Here is a 15098-nt window from a genome sequence, read left to right as displayed (position 1 = left end):
ATATATATATATATAGAGAGAGAGAGAGAGAGGTAGATGTATGTATGTGTTTGTATACATTATTTCATTTTTAATCCAGTGTTTAGTAAGTTAAAGGAGTTTAGTTAGGTTTTTAATCAAGACTATTTCTGGCAGGAGTCCTATGGGATAAATTAAGAGATACGGGGGAGAAAGTTCTGTCCAGGAAATAAACTTAAAATTGGAATCCTTTAGGTCAGGCTCCAAGTCAGAACTACCACTTAAGGTTGAGGAAAGAAAAGTGCCCCATCTTCTTACGGACTGCCCATCCCTCACCCGTGCCCGAGGACCTGTGCGGCCTCTTACCTGACTCTCTGCTCTTCAGCCCTCTTCAGAGCAGCATCCCGCTGCAGAACCTTCATGATGGCCTCTTGCTCCTCCTCCGTCAGGAAGCTTAAGTCGATCATTTTGAAACGTGTACACAAAAATGACAGTAACAAATATAGCTTAAAATTCTCAAAGCTAAACAACAGTTACCGTAGCCCAGATGATTAGAAGATGCAAAAACGAAATGAAACGATATCTTGTTCAGTTCTTCAGCAAAAGTCTTCTATTGGCTAGGCAAAAGTTTTAGGTGGCTGACAGCAAAATCCTCAGCGCCCTTTCCCTCGAGGAAGCAGTGGTCTGTGGGATGATGTCAAGAAGAGGCTCTCGGGATGCTGCCTTCCTTGCCAGACAGGTCACTTGTTCCTACAGCGGCATTCCTGCTCACGCCCCCTCTCCTGGACCAGTCTGAGCACGGTTTATTCTCCTTCCATCCAACGTCAACCTGATGAGAGGCAACAGCATCACCTACCTGCGGAATCGTGAGACAGTAAACACCACACAGTGAGAGGCAGTTCCTATAAGCCTTGCTCATTATTTTAAGATTTAAAACATGTCTGGGGGGAAAAAACTGACCATGTGAGATGGTGTCTGAGATCAGGGAAACCAGTTCTGCCAGCTTCTTGAGCAAATAGAAAATGGGTCATGAAACATGCTTCAACTCAATTCCGGACCGCCAGGATGGAGAGCGCACAAAAACGCCTGTCAATGTTTAACCATCCACAGAGGGAAGAGATGGTTACGAAAGGAAGTGGTTCTCTCCGAAAACTCAAGGGACGCTAGGCTAAAAGGTCACGCTAAAGGTCAGGAAGACCAGGGAGACCTTATTCCAGTTGTCAATACCAGGAGGAAACTAGAAATAAAAATTCAAAAATGCTCACTTCTTCTTGCATAGGGACATTCCACTACAGTATAACTGTGCTCTGTAATGACAAGAGAATTAGTATTAGGTAGAGGTAATCTGCACAACAATAGGAATTGTTATTCTCCACTTAGTCCCACCTCTAACTTTTGCTCCACCTGGAGCAACTCACCTAGCTTGTCTCCCTTCATTTCCAAGGAGAAAGAACACTTACTGGTGTTGTGTATATAATCTCGGGGAATGGAAGAGGCAGAATTTCAAAACTCCTCTACATTCAAAGTGAGCATTTTTCCGTAGAACCACGGGCAAGAATCCTATTTTCTTTGAGGCATTTTAAACCCATGATCAGTGAGAAGAAGATGAGACCTACAGAATGCCACAGCCAGGTGGAACTTCAGAGATTACTCCAGGATCGGGGCCCTTTAACAAGCACAGTACTGCATATACAGTAGACACTAAAAAACATGGGTTAAGTAAATTTTAAAGCAGCCCTACTTAAGAAAATACAGTGCGTACACTAGTAATTTTTATGAATAAATTCTTTGCTCTTTGGCAAAACAGAATTACTAAGAAGTACTCGCACCACTACTTGCTAGCTGCAAACCATTAGGCAAGTTACCTAACCACTCTGAGGCTCAGGTTTCTCATTAGGACATCCCTCGCAGGTTGTCAGGATTAAATGAAATAATGAATATAAAAGAGCGCATATCTTGCATCCTGTACCAAAAATAGCTAAAAATCATTCTAGCTTCCTTTCTGAGTTCACACTTTTGTCCCATCCAGCTGAATAAGAGTGTACTGGTTACATAATTTCCTTTTCTCTTTCGTATCTTTCTGATCTCCCCCATGAAGCTTGGACTTCATAGGCAGGTACTCAGGTGACCTTTATTTTATCTTCCTGTAGCTCTTTGCATATTGCCCACAGTGACGACTCAAATAAATATTAAGACAACACTTCACACTTATTTTTTTAAATTTGCATGCACTTGTATATGTTACTGCCTGCTTGTTTGTCCTGAAAAATAACTCATCCTTCAAGATGAAAGTCACCACCTCCAGGAAGCCTTCCTCACTCCCATAGCCAGAGTTAAATGCGGTAGTAGATCCGATTATTCCTAACTCTTTACTTCCTCCCTGAAACAGAACTACACAATCATGTTGCCACTACAGTAAGCAGAGTATTCATCCTTATCTTTCTGGTGGTGGGATTGGCCTGTGTCTTACTTTGGCCAATGGTACATTATAAATGTGATACAAGCATAGTCTGTGGATGTGCTTGTGTGGTTTGGCTTGGCTTCTTGTACTCTGGCCACAGACCACAAGAAGAGCTTGCCCCAGGTAGCCACCGCCTCTTCAGTCAGGGTCTCAGAAAAAGAGATACAAGAACAGACCAGAACCTCATCCACCTGAAGCAAGGCCACCTTAGCTGGCCTGTAGGTATTGAAGCAAGAAGTAAATATTTTTTGTTGGAAGCCACTGAGGTTTGGGGTTGTTATACAACAAACACTTTTGTAGCAGGAACTTGACTAACACAAAAACTTTCTCCTCCACCTACGTATCTCCACTGTTATAATTATCTGTCTGCTCTCCATCTCTCCCATCTGACTGTGAGTCTCTCAATGTGAAGAAATAAGTGAATGAGTTGGGACTTCCCTGGTGGCGCAGTGGTTAAGAATCCACCTGCCAATGCAGGGGACATGGGTTCGAGCCCTGGTCTGGGAAGATCCCACATGCCATGGAGCAACTAAGCCCGTGCGCCACACTACTGAGCCTGCGCTCTAGAGCTCGCGAGCCACAACTACTGAGCCCGGGTGCCACAACTACTGAAGGCTGCGCACCTAGAGCCCATGCTCCGCAACAAGAGAAGCCACTGTAATGAGAAACCTGTGCACCGCAACAGAGTAGTCCCGGCTCGCTGCAACTAGAGAAAGCCCATGCTCAGCAATGAAGACCCAACGCAGCCAAAAATAAATATATAAATTAATTAATTAATTTTAAAAAAGAAAAGAAATAAGTGAGTAAATGAATTAGTGAACCTAATCCAAATAGACAACTTCACCAGGGGATGGCTATCTCAATTCTTTCACGCACAGTAGATTTCTTTCATGTGCAGTAACTTCCTTAGATCTCAAAGGCTGGCAAAGAAATAGATTCAGGCCACATTCTTGGAACCATGTCCCTCATGAGGCATCACACTGCCTCCCAGGTTCAATGGGAGATTGTTTTTAAGTTCAATGAGTCTAGGACAGGAAGAGAACAAAGGAGAAAAACAACTTAAATTTTCCAGCAGTGGTAATTGGCAGGGGGGCTAAAGGGAGAAATGCTGGTTTCCACACCTTCAAATAGAACTATAAGCTAACTAGTGCTTCTGTGTAAAAGCTTCTAGGGTTAAGTTTTTCCTAAAAATAGGCTATTTGGTGAGGCAAAGGGCAATGTCCTTATTTTACAGAGAAGTGAAGGGCTCGAATCCTTGATTCCTAATTGGGTAGCGGGGAGTTACTACCCAGCCAGGTGGTAGGAAAGACCTCAGATGGCAATCTAGCCTCTCCAGTACCAGGTGTCCCCCCAACTCCCAATATTCTGGATGATATCTATCATGAGAGCTAACCAATTTCATTCATTCATTCAACAAACCTTTATAGAGAGCCTGTTATGTGCCTGACACTGTTCTAAGCATTGGAGACTGTTCTAAGCATTGGAGATACAGTAATGAATAAGACATTAAAAACCTCCTGTCCTTGTAGAGTGTATATGTCAGTTGGAGGGGATAATGATCAAACTAAATAATAAAAACATAAATAAAAAATAAAAACAATTATGTAACTTTTGGGAAAGTGATAAGAGCTCTGGAGGAAAACAAAGCTGGGAAGGGAATAATAAGGTGAGGGGCATTGGAGTTTTACAGAGAGTGGCTAGGGTAGGTCTCATTGAGAAGATGATATTTGAGCAAAAACTTGCCAGAGATGAGGGAACGAGCCACGCAGGTATCAGAGGATCCTGAGGTGGGAGTGTATTTGACATGTTCAGGAAACTTCAAGGGAGCCAGTGCTGGAAGGCCAGTGTGCCAGAAGGAGAACAGGATGGAGCGGGTCAGAAAGGAAACAGGTCAGACTGTATCGGGCTTTGCAAGGACTGTAAGATTTCTGCAGCAGCAATAAGGGAAGTCAGAAAAAAAAAGAAGGTAATAAATATTTACTGGGCACCTCCTAACGCCTGGCACTTTACATATATCATCTCACTGGATCCTCACAAAGATCTGAGGGAGGTATTTTGTTACCTTTGTTTTTCAAATGAGGACCATGAGGCCCAGGGAGGTGTTTGCCACCAAGCCTGTTTGTGGTGGGGCTGGCATTTGCCAGTGGCTTTGTTAGAATAGGTCACCCCGATATTGACATCTCATTTAATTCTCCCCTGCACACAGATCCTCAAACTGGGGAAGCAGAAAAACGCTCTTCTGTCTGGCTGTGGACCCTCATTCTCTGCTTAAGCATAAAAGAATCACTGGCCCAGAGCTGGCTGTCAGCATGGAGGCAACCTCAGTGCAAAAATTCGGGAGGGATGAATCTTGGCAACAGGGATGCCTGACGTGTTTACAGAAGGAGTAGCTCCCGGGATGAGCAAACAGTTCTCCTTAGGTTCAGCCCTCCCTCTCATCCTCCATGCTGCTGAATATGAATATGAAAAAGCCATATTCCCAGGCTTAAAACCCTTCACCAACTTCCCACTGTCCACTGGCTAAGGCTCCAAGTCCTTACCGTGGCCTGTAGGGCTCTCCGTGAACTCACACCTGCTTTCTTCTCCAAGCTCTTTTTCCTGCCCCACTGAACTTTTTCAGCTCCTTTTGCCTTCAGGCCTTTGCATATGCTTGTCCTGGCTCCTAGAATACCCTTTCCTGAGATAATACCTCTTGGGTCTCAAGTGAGATGTCACTTATTGCACAGAAGCCTTCCCCATCCTCCCAAGGCCAGGTTAGGTGCCCCTCTGGAGTGCTCCATTAGCGCCTAACTTCCTCACTCAGGATACTCACCACACCATCTCGAATCCCATCTACTCATATCTGTCCTCCACTAGTTTATGTGCAAGGCCAGGGCCTCTAAATGCTTTGTATCCCCACCCAGCACCTGCCACTGTGGCACCCATCTACACACTAGGCACTCAGGTATTTCATACGTGAACACGGGTGGAAGGGGACTGAGCTTCCACTTCCCCCTTTTAACGTGAACCTGGCTCTAGGGTCCATCACTGAAAAATCAGGTCCATGTTATTCACTGGGTTCCAGCTCCAGGTCCTTCACATGACTGTCTGGTTTAAATAAATTACATGACTTCTCCAAGCCTCAGTTTCCTCACCTGTATGATGGGTCTCTTCACACCTACCTTCCCTTCCTTATGGAGATTACTGTGAGGCTCTGGTGAGAAGGAAGCAAGCGTCGAGGACAAGTAAGGAATAAACAGCAATAGGAGCAGCAGCTAAAAGGGAAATGTGGGGGCTCCAAACGCAAACTGTGCTTAATTCAAATTTTCCTTTGCGTCATTTTGAAATGCATAGAAATACCGAATGACTATGTTGTATAACAGGAACTATCATAGTATTGTAGGCCGATTATACTTCAAAAACAAACAAACTCACAGAAAAAGAGATCAGATTTATGGTTACCAGAGGTGGGGAGTGGGGAGAGGGGGAATTGGAGGAAGGCAGCCAAAAGGTACAAACTTCCAGTTACAAGAGAAATAGATACTAAGGAGGTAATGTACAACCTGACAATTATAATTAACACTGCTGGGTGTTAAATATGAAAGTTGTTAACAGAGTGAATCCTAAGAGTTCTCATCACAAGGAAAAACACTTTTTCTATTTCTTTAATTTTGTATCTACATGAGGTGATGGATGTTCACTAAACTTACTGTGATCATCACTTCATGGTGTATTTAAGTCAAATCATTATGCTGCACACCTTCAACTTATACAGTACTGTATGTCAATTGTATTTCACTGAAACTGGAAGAAAACAAACAAACAAAATATTTTGCATGTGTCAGCCCTGCTATGCCACATCTGTAAAAGCCTATACTCTTCTCTTTGTCAGCTGTCCAAAAGGCCCCAAACAGTTGGTGTTTGCTTTTGATGGCAGCAAAGAGAAGAGCTAGGCTTGCAGGCTTAATCTCCAACATTCTGCCAACCAAACCCAGCTTAAAGTCTGATTAACAGCAGCATTCGTTCCCCCAACTCTCTCCGCACCGTCTCCTTTCCCAGATGGCTGCTGCTGTGCCAAAGCCTGCGGACCTCAAGGAAGGGGAGGAAAACTTAAGTAGTGACTCTCACATGATGAGGTTCTCAGAAGAGAAGCAAATTGTTCTGACAGCCCCATGACATCACAACAGTCTGAAAGGAAGACAAGCGTTCATGTTCTCCCTGAGTCTGCTTTGTTGAGAGAAAGATGAACTTCCTCCTTCCCTCAGGGGTTCCTCACATGATGTTTTCCAAGCCTTTCACCATCTTGGTCATTTTTCTCTGGGCTGAAAAGTGAGCAGGTGGTGTTAAGATCCTTCATACACAGGAGGTCAGTTAATCACTGCCCACCCAGTACGGCAGGTCTCCTCTACATCGTGCAGATAACACTGGGCTTGAGGAGTTAAGTAACTTGTCCACAGTCGCTCAATCAGAATGTGATTTGAACCCAGGGCTGTAAGATTCTAAAGCTGCCGCTTTTAATCTTTCATTACACTCCTCCCTCGCCTTATTCTCTGAGAAGTCACATAGCTAGTTAGGCACAAAGATGAAACTAGACCCCCAGGTGTCCTGATTCCCAGCCCAGTCCTGTTTTCACCCAGCTGTTCCTCCTTCTGGACGTCCTACTTTCTTCTTTGTCATTTCCTATGAGTGAATTGCGATGGCCCTCAAAGCACGGCACGCTCTGCAGAACTTGTCAGGAACAGAAAAATGATTGGGCCCTTTGGGTTTGTTTTACGGATAGACATGGAAAAGAAGACAAGCATGGATAGAGGAAAAAAAGGCACCTGTGTCAATATGCGGGTGTTTATATGTGCTCATTAGACCCTGAGAATGGTAGCAATCCCAGGAACCAGAAACTATCACGAAGAGAAGTTTCTTCAGATGTGTTTAAACTCAATCAGAATGTTGTTGTTGTTGTTTTTGATAGAGATGTGTTTATGTGAACAGCAAACTTTGTCCACAGCACTGTCAGGAAACAATGCTATATGAACATTTTGCTTCTGCATGGTCTCTGCTTTCATCAGTCTACTAAAACACATGTAAATTAATCTAATGTGTTGCCTAAATTGGGCTTCTTGAGAGGAAAGAACAATCGTCTTGTGACTGGTTCAAAGTAGCTTCTCAAAAACAACCTGAGTTGAATGAATAAATAAAACGAACAAATGAAATGACCCTAGGAAGAAGTGAACAAATGATAAAATATAGATGGAATAAGAAAGAATAATTTATCCAATAAGTTTCTGTTTTATTTTTTTCACAGAGGAACAAGTGAAAGTCAAAATTAACAGGCACCGCAAGATACAAAGCTTTCACTTTTGTGAGGATTCTTCCAAAAGTGGAAGAAATTTTTCTACTTCAGTCACCTCCTCCAGCCCTGGGACTGATGCAACTGACAGGTAACATTTCCCATAGACTGACTTGGTGATCTCACACTAAGGATGAAGAAAGTGCAGAGAAGGAAAGACTACTCATATGTGACAATGCTCCCTACACCTTAATCTCCTCTTCAAACCTAATGATAATGTCTCTGGATTTCTAGAAAAGCTTACCTTCTGCCATTCCTAGGCAAGTTTCGACTTATGGTACCCACAGGAATCAAAGAGTTTAATCAAGTCCCAGTCAAGGGTAAGCTAATGGGCCACGTGAATAAGACAGTATCCCACACAAGCTACCTTCGTACAAGTACTATGTCAAGTACTAATAAAGGAGGCACAAACCAAGTGTCAGGGGCCACAGGGATTTAGGAAGGAGATCAAATGAGGAGAGCCTTGGAGGCTGAGAAGAAGGGAGCGGGCAATCTGGGCAAGTGCACTGGCCATGAAACCATGAAGGCAGGGTGTTCAAAAAGAAGGCTGGTAACTGGAGTGTAGGGTACAAATGGGGAAACAGTATCTGGGGTCAGACCCTGAGGGGCCTGAAATGCCAAGGGAAGGAACTGGAACTGGAATTTTTTACATTTTTCAGTCTCGATAAATATGCCTGAACTACCCTTTTAATCTGTAATGTCTTGGAATATCAGGATTTCAAAAGATAAAAGCAGTAAAGAGAAAGGAGCTGGGGAAATGGGCGGCTGAAAATTCATATTAATCTTCACACTTGGGCTGACAACTCAAATCTAAAAAAAGGATGACAACCTACGAAACGGATGACTTACAACACATCCAGGAGCTTTAAGACAGAATAACAAGGTTCATCGGACATCGCACGGAGCTGCTGTAAAAGCCAACACAGTCATGGGCTCTTATTGGTTACACAGCTTGGGAAGCACCTGGAGCCCTGCCTCAGTTCAAAATGCCAGATGGAAACTTCCTCTCCCTTTGCCATGGCAGCATACACCACAGACCTCAACTCTGGAAGAGATTAGGTCGTATGTCTCAAACGTTGGAATAGTGTACACCGTCTCTGCCCTTAAAGAACTTATATTCCAGAAAGGAAGACAGACATTGAACAGGCCTGAGAAGCCCTACAAAACAGAAGAGCAGGGTGCCTTAAAACTTTTAACCAGGGGGCTTATAATGTCATTTCGGGGGGCCAGGGAAGGCTTCCTTGAAGAACCATGATATCTGTCAACGGTCAACTCTATAGTGATATCTAAATTGGGAGTTCTACCACTTTAATCAAACTTATCATTGCTTGTATCAAAATATGGCTGATGAGCAGCAGATTCCCAGACATTGCTTAAGACCCACTGAATCAAGATCTTCAAGACAGGGCCCGGGAATCTGCATTTTCTAAAATGCTCCCACAGGATGCAGATGTTTGGCCAGGTTTGTCAATCACAGCTATAAAGGATTCCCAATAGGTCAGAAATGGCTGACGACTGGTTAAAGAGTACAGCAAAATTAAGCATGTTCATTTGTACATCAATTGTTTTCCAGCTGTAACAAGAGCAAAGGCAAAAATGAAGTAATGGCTGAATCATGGAGTCATAACCAGTTCTTTGTGCAGATGAGGAAGCTGAGACACAGAGGGGTTAGACCAACTGCTTAACGTGACATAGCTACCTAATGTGAGAGCTGGGACACTCAGAGGCGACCTCCTTTATCTTCCGGGACAGATACAGATTCAACCCACGTAAGGATTTGCAAACGGGCTAATAAAATGGGTTGAGGTACATTTCCCAGCACCCCTGAAACCAGCACACTGATGATAAAAACAGGCATTGCAGATGAATTCTAGATTTAATTATTTTCTAGGTTTCAAATTCAGAGGAAGGGAGTGGAAGAACCAGCTGATTTATTAACCAGGCTGGAATTAAACCCAGGATCATAAAGTTAACTGAACTGTAGCAATCCTCAGCTCTGACTTTAAAAGGACTACATAAACCCTCACTTTTGGTACAATCATGTACATTCCTCCTCAGCCTGGCAGTGAGGGACTCTCTCCAAATGTACAAACTCAGGGGTTCCCAAACCTGGTTGTATATTAGCATCACCTGAAAAACTTTTAAAAAATATATCCGTGCCTAGGCCTCTTTGCCTTCCTCCCACCCCATGCCAGTGATTCTGATTTAACTGGTCTGGGGTCAGCCCTTACCCAAGATATTTTTTTCAAGCTACTCAGGGGGTTTGAATGTGCAGCCAGCACTGAGGTCACTGAACTCACTGGTCCTCTCCTCTTTCTGGCCCCTGCTCAAATTTAAGACCTAGGGTAGGCAAGCAAGATGCCCAGGGCCCAAAATTCAAGGAGGCAAGGTTGTGTGAGCACAGCACACTGTACTGCAGCACCCTGAGAGTGAGGCCTCCTTACCAGTCAGGCACCCAGGCACACGATGTAAGGAGACGCTCACTCGCAGGGTATGGCAAGTGCAGTGCCAGTACTTGTGTGACCTTTTCTCCATAGATTTGTGCCCTGGGTGCCTTATGTGCCTCACCCTTGGCCCAGACCTGCTCAAATCCCCCTGGTCAGGCCATTAATTATCCCATCAAAGATACATCAAGTTCTTTTTTTTTTTTTCATTGAATTTATTACTAATACTATTATTATTATCATTAAGTAACATATATTTTCTTTGTTAAAAAAATGTTTGAAAATCACAAAATCATACAAGATATAAAGTAAATGACCTCTTTTTCTCTCACACTTACCAACTTCATTTCAGAGAAGTAATCATCGTTTTACACTGTATTATATGTCAATTCAGGCATTTTCTATTCAGATACTCATATCACATATCTCAACAAAAAAGTGGATATTGTTCCTATGACTTGGGTTTTAAAAATTTAACAATACTCTTTCAATATTTTTGCTTCTATGTTAGAATAGATAGCTGTGTGCCATTTTTCTTTTTTTTAATTTTGAAATTAAAAAATTAATTTCAAGGCCATAAAAAACTGCAAGAATGGCACAAAGAATGTCTATATACTCTGCATACATTATATTAGTTTGAAAGTGCTGCTATAACAAAATGCCAAAAAGATGGGCGACTTCAACAGTAGAAATTTATTTTCTCATAGTTCTGGAGGCTACAAGTCCAAGATCAAGGTGTCAGAGGGTTTCATTTCTTCTGAGTCTTTTCTCCTTGTCCTGAAGATGGCCACCTTCCCATGATGTTCTCACATAGTCTTTCCCCTATGAAATACCACCCTAGTGTAAGATACATCTTAACTGTGTGCAAGGTCTTTCTTGCTCCTCTCCAAGAGACACTTGTTTTGAAATGGATACAGGTGGATGATGCTGACCACATGCATTAACTATACCCCCTTTTTTTTTTTTTTTTTTTTTTTTGTGGTATGCGGGCCTCCCTCTGCTGCGGTCTCTCCCGTTGCGGAGCACAGGCTCCGGACTCGCAGGCCCAGCGGCCATGGCCCACGGGCCCAGCCGCTCCGCGGCATGTGGGATCCTCCCAGACCGGGGCGCGAACCCGGTTCCCCTGCATCAGTAGGCGGACGCGCAACCACTGCGCCACCAGGGAAGCCCTAACTATACCCCTTGACATAAGAGGCTGCTGTGATGGCATAGGACACACTGGTTTTAGAGTCAAAAGATGCTTGGAAGGGGACTGATCTCTCACTAGTTCTTTGGCAGTTCCCCTACAGACTCTGGGTTTGTTTCTTGGTCTGTGCTACATAGCCAGTAAGGCCTACCTTACAAGGTTACCGTGAAGATGACACTGGGCTGTAGGTTAAATGGTCTGGGACATAGTAAGGGCTTCAGAAACACCAGCTGACAATAAATCTTCAACATTTCACCAACTCAATCACGTTTCTATGCTACCTTGAGGTTGGAATGTTACTGCTGCTGCTTTTTCTATTTTCTTCATTAGACTTGTCTCCCTCTTCTAACCTCCCATCCTATTGTAAGAAGGAGTCAAATTCCTGGTTTCTGCAAACACCCCCATCCCCAGAGGCCTCTGAGTAGATAAAAAAAAAAATCTAAATTGGGAATTGGGGTTTGGCAGTAGAGAGGGTGCGTAGGAGGTTCCCATTTTGAAATTACCAAAATTCTTCTAAACCTTCTCGTCTTAGGCCTGGACCTCCGCTTTAGAAAATCAAGAGCCAAGAGCCTGACATTTTGGTCTCTGGTTCTACATTAACAGCCCTTCTCTAATTCTTCTTCCTCTAGAGGTGGGCAGCGAAGTGCCTCGGCATCCCCGTGTCCTCAGCACCTAGTACGGCGCCTGACTTACAACAGGTGCCTCATTGATTGAATAAAGGGAAGAAAAAAGAGATTATAGGGACAAAAAGCTTTGTCAAGTTATCTTCCATAGATGTGTTTGTTAACTCCCTGGTAGGCAGAATAAGGGTCCTCCAAAGATGTCCACATCCTAATTCCTGGAACTTGTGAATACGGTAAACTGTAAAAGGGACGTTACATATGTGATTAAGGATATCGTTATGGGGAAATTATCCCGGATTATTTCAGCAGACCCAGTGGCATCACAACGTCCTCATAAGGATGCAAGATGCTCTAAAAGAGAGAGAGGAGATGTGAGGATGAAGACAGGTTGGAGTGATGAGCTTTGAAGATGGAGGACGCGACCATGAGCCAAGGAATGCAGACAGCCTCTAACAGCTGGAAGAGGCAAGGAAACATTCTCCCACCAGAGCCTCCAGCAGGAACTCAGCTATGCCAACTCCTTGACTTTATCCTGTAAGACTCATTTCGGATTTCTGACCTCCAGAACTGTAAGATAATAAATTTGTGTTGTTTCAAGCCACTAAGTTTGTGGTAATTTGCACTGCAGTAATAGGAAACTAATACAGCCTGAGGATAGATAATGTGCCTTATTCATCTCTGAACCCCCAGTTTGTTGCCTGGAACTCCGTTGACTAAATACATCTTTAAAAGCAACACCGAGAGTGGATGCTTTCCTCTCCTTGCCATATAGCCAATCAGTTGCCAGGTTTGATTGACTGAACCTCTGCACTCTCCCTCCAATTCAACCCCTTCTCTCCTTTTCTACCACTCATTTAGAAGGGAACATGAACTGAACATGGCTTCTTTACTTCCTGGTTCACCCTCACTTCTGGATACCGTAGACAGTCCAGCTAGACTCATACTCCAAAGCCCCACTTTGAGCATGCCATACTCAATTTAAAACTAAGTTTGTGGTAATTTGCACTGCAGTAATAGGAAACTAATACAGCCTGAGGATAGATAATGTGCCTTATTCATCTCTGAACCCCCAGTTTGTTGCCTGGAACTCCGTTGACTAAATACATCTTTAAAAGCAACACCGAGAGTGGATGCTTTCCTCTCCTTGCCATATAGCCAATCAGTTGCCAGGTTTGATTGACTGAACCTCTGCACTCTCCCTCCAATTCAACCCCTTCTCTCCTTTTCTACCACTCATTTAGAAGGGAACATGAACTGAACATGGCTTCTTTACTTCCTGGTTCACCCTCACTTCTGGATACCGTAGACAGTCCAGCTAGACTCATACTCCAAAGCCCCACTTTGAGCATGCCATACTCAATTTAAAAACCTTCCCTAGCTCTTCCCTGATGGCAGAGTAAGTCCAAATTCCTAGTACTGACGTACTTCTCATCCCAAGCTCCCTATCCAATCTTATTTTCCATGGACCCTTTCTCACCCCGTGAATTTCAGCCAAATCACTCCTCAATATCAGCTCTACACTATCATCACCAGATCTTTGTTCTTGCTGTTCTCATCACCTAGAATGTCTTTCCCTTATATCTGCACGCATCCAAACCTTACCAATCACTCAAGCCCCAGCTTAAATGACACCTCCTCCATGAAGCTGCTCCTGCAAAAATATCAAAAATATTTTTGCCCCACAAAAATATCCCTTCCACAAGATAGCAATAATTACTTCTTTCACTGAGCCCTCGCAGCTGTTATCTGTACATCTGTCATCTGAAGTAGGAAAGAGCACAGGCTCTAGAGTCAGACCTGGGTACAACGTGACCCTCTTGTGCAAGTTACTTAGCTTCTCTGAGCCTCAGTCTTCTCATCTGTAAAATGGGCGTCATACCTGTCTTACTGGGTTGAGAAGATTTAAGTTCATATATAAGCGCCCAACACAGTAAGCATTCAACAATTACATAAACATTACAGAAACTTATAAACATATCAAATTCCCACTTCTAGACTCTTTAAGGGAAAGATTTATGTCCATTTCATTTTTGTAGCCACACAGTACATTGCACATAGTAGTAAAAAAAAAAAAAAAACCTCTTAAATATTAAGTAAGTCACTGAAGTGTTGGGAGTATCTCCTCAGGCTTCCTGTTCTGTGAATAGTAAGGATGGCCTCATCTTTCTCCATTTAAGAGAGAAGGGGAGAAGTATTCTGGTTCTCTTTCGGATCATTTGTGTTAGACAGAATTCTTAAGATAGAAACTTTGTAAGACCTACTTTCTTTGGTTAATGCCTCTCAACTACTCTTCAACCCAACCAACAATTTTAAATGAGTATTGTTTTCATTAGCATAAGTTATACATTGTTATTTTAATGTCACTGAGTTCTAGATCAGAAAATAGCTGTTATTCCTGAGCTAGCGGGACAAAGTTCACTTTTACTCCATCATGTCTAGAAATCCCATGCTGGACATGATCCTTCATTCCTCAGTTGGGTATGCAACAGTTACCTTCCTTTAAAGGCATTTCTTAAACCACTTTTATGCTAGAGGAGAAACTTGGCCCTTTATTTCTCAATCTAGTTGGCAGCATCATGAAGAGGAAAGAACATGAGATTTAAAGTCATGCGATCTGGTTTGAAAACGAGTCACCCACTGACTAGCTTGATGACCACGAACATAGCACTTACCTGAGTCTCCATTTCCTCCTTTCTAAAATTGATTCTAACCACTGCCCACCTCCCTTGCTGAATTACTACAGGGGGCCAATGAGACCACATATGGAAAGACAGTTTGTGAACTGCAAAAATGCTTTACAGCTATATTTATCCATTTACCTTCTAACACAGCATGAGCTCCAAACAGACACCCATAAGATTAGATAGGAGTAAGGGTTCACAGAGCACTCCAGAAGAAATGAAGAATACTTTCACTTCACCTGCCTTCATATAGTCCCTGACCCACAATAGAGAGGTAGTATTGTAATTGTAGATGCCAAATAACCACGGGCAAGTTCCCCTCACAGGATTCTTTTATTTATTTATTTATTTATTTATTTATTTTTTTGCGGTACGCGGGCCTCTCACTGTTGTGGCCTCTCCCGTTGCGGAGCACAGGCTCC

General features: G+C 43.2%; 1 protein-coding gene across 6 annotated transcripts in view; it reads right to left on the bottom strand.

Moving 5' to 3' along the window:
• Window positions 1-15098, bottom strand: part of SYTL2 (synaptotagmin like 2) — a 101360-nt gene that overhangs the window by 56314 nt on the left and 29948 nt on the right. For 3 of the 6 annotated variants that reach the window (XM_024131737.3, XM_055091431.1, XM_024131741.3), the window contains exon 2: window positions 325-814. In XM_024131737.3, the coding sequence (XP_023987505.1) occupies window positions 325-425 (101 nt within the window). In that variant the 5' untranslated portion in view covers window positions 426-814. Of the gene's footprint in view, window positions 1-324; window positions 815-918; window positions 1045-1223; window positions 1241-15098 lie in introns of those variants that run through there. The other 3 variants (XM_007124925.4, XM_055091430.1, XM_024131742.3) reach the window with 3 other exon arrangements.

Source organism: Physeter macrocephalus, chromosome 16, assembly GCF_002837175.3.
Source record: "Physeter macrocephalus isolate SW-GA chromosome 16, ASM283717v5, whole genome shotgun sequence".
Classification (NCBI taxonomy): Eukaryota; Metazoa; Chordata; class Mammalia; order Artiodactyla; family Physeteridae; genus Physeter; species Physeter macrocephalus.
Note: the sequence above shows the minus strand (reverse complement) of the source record. Positions and strands in the feature narration are given on the sequence as shown.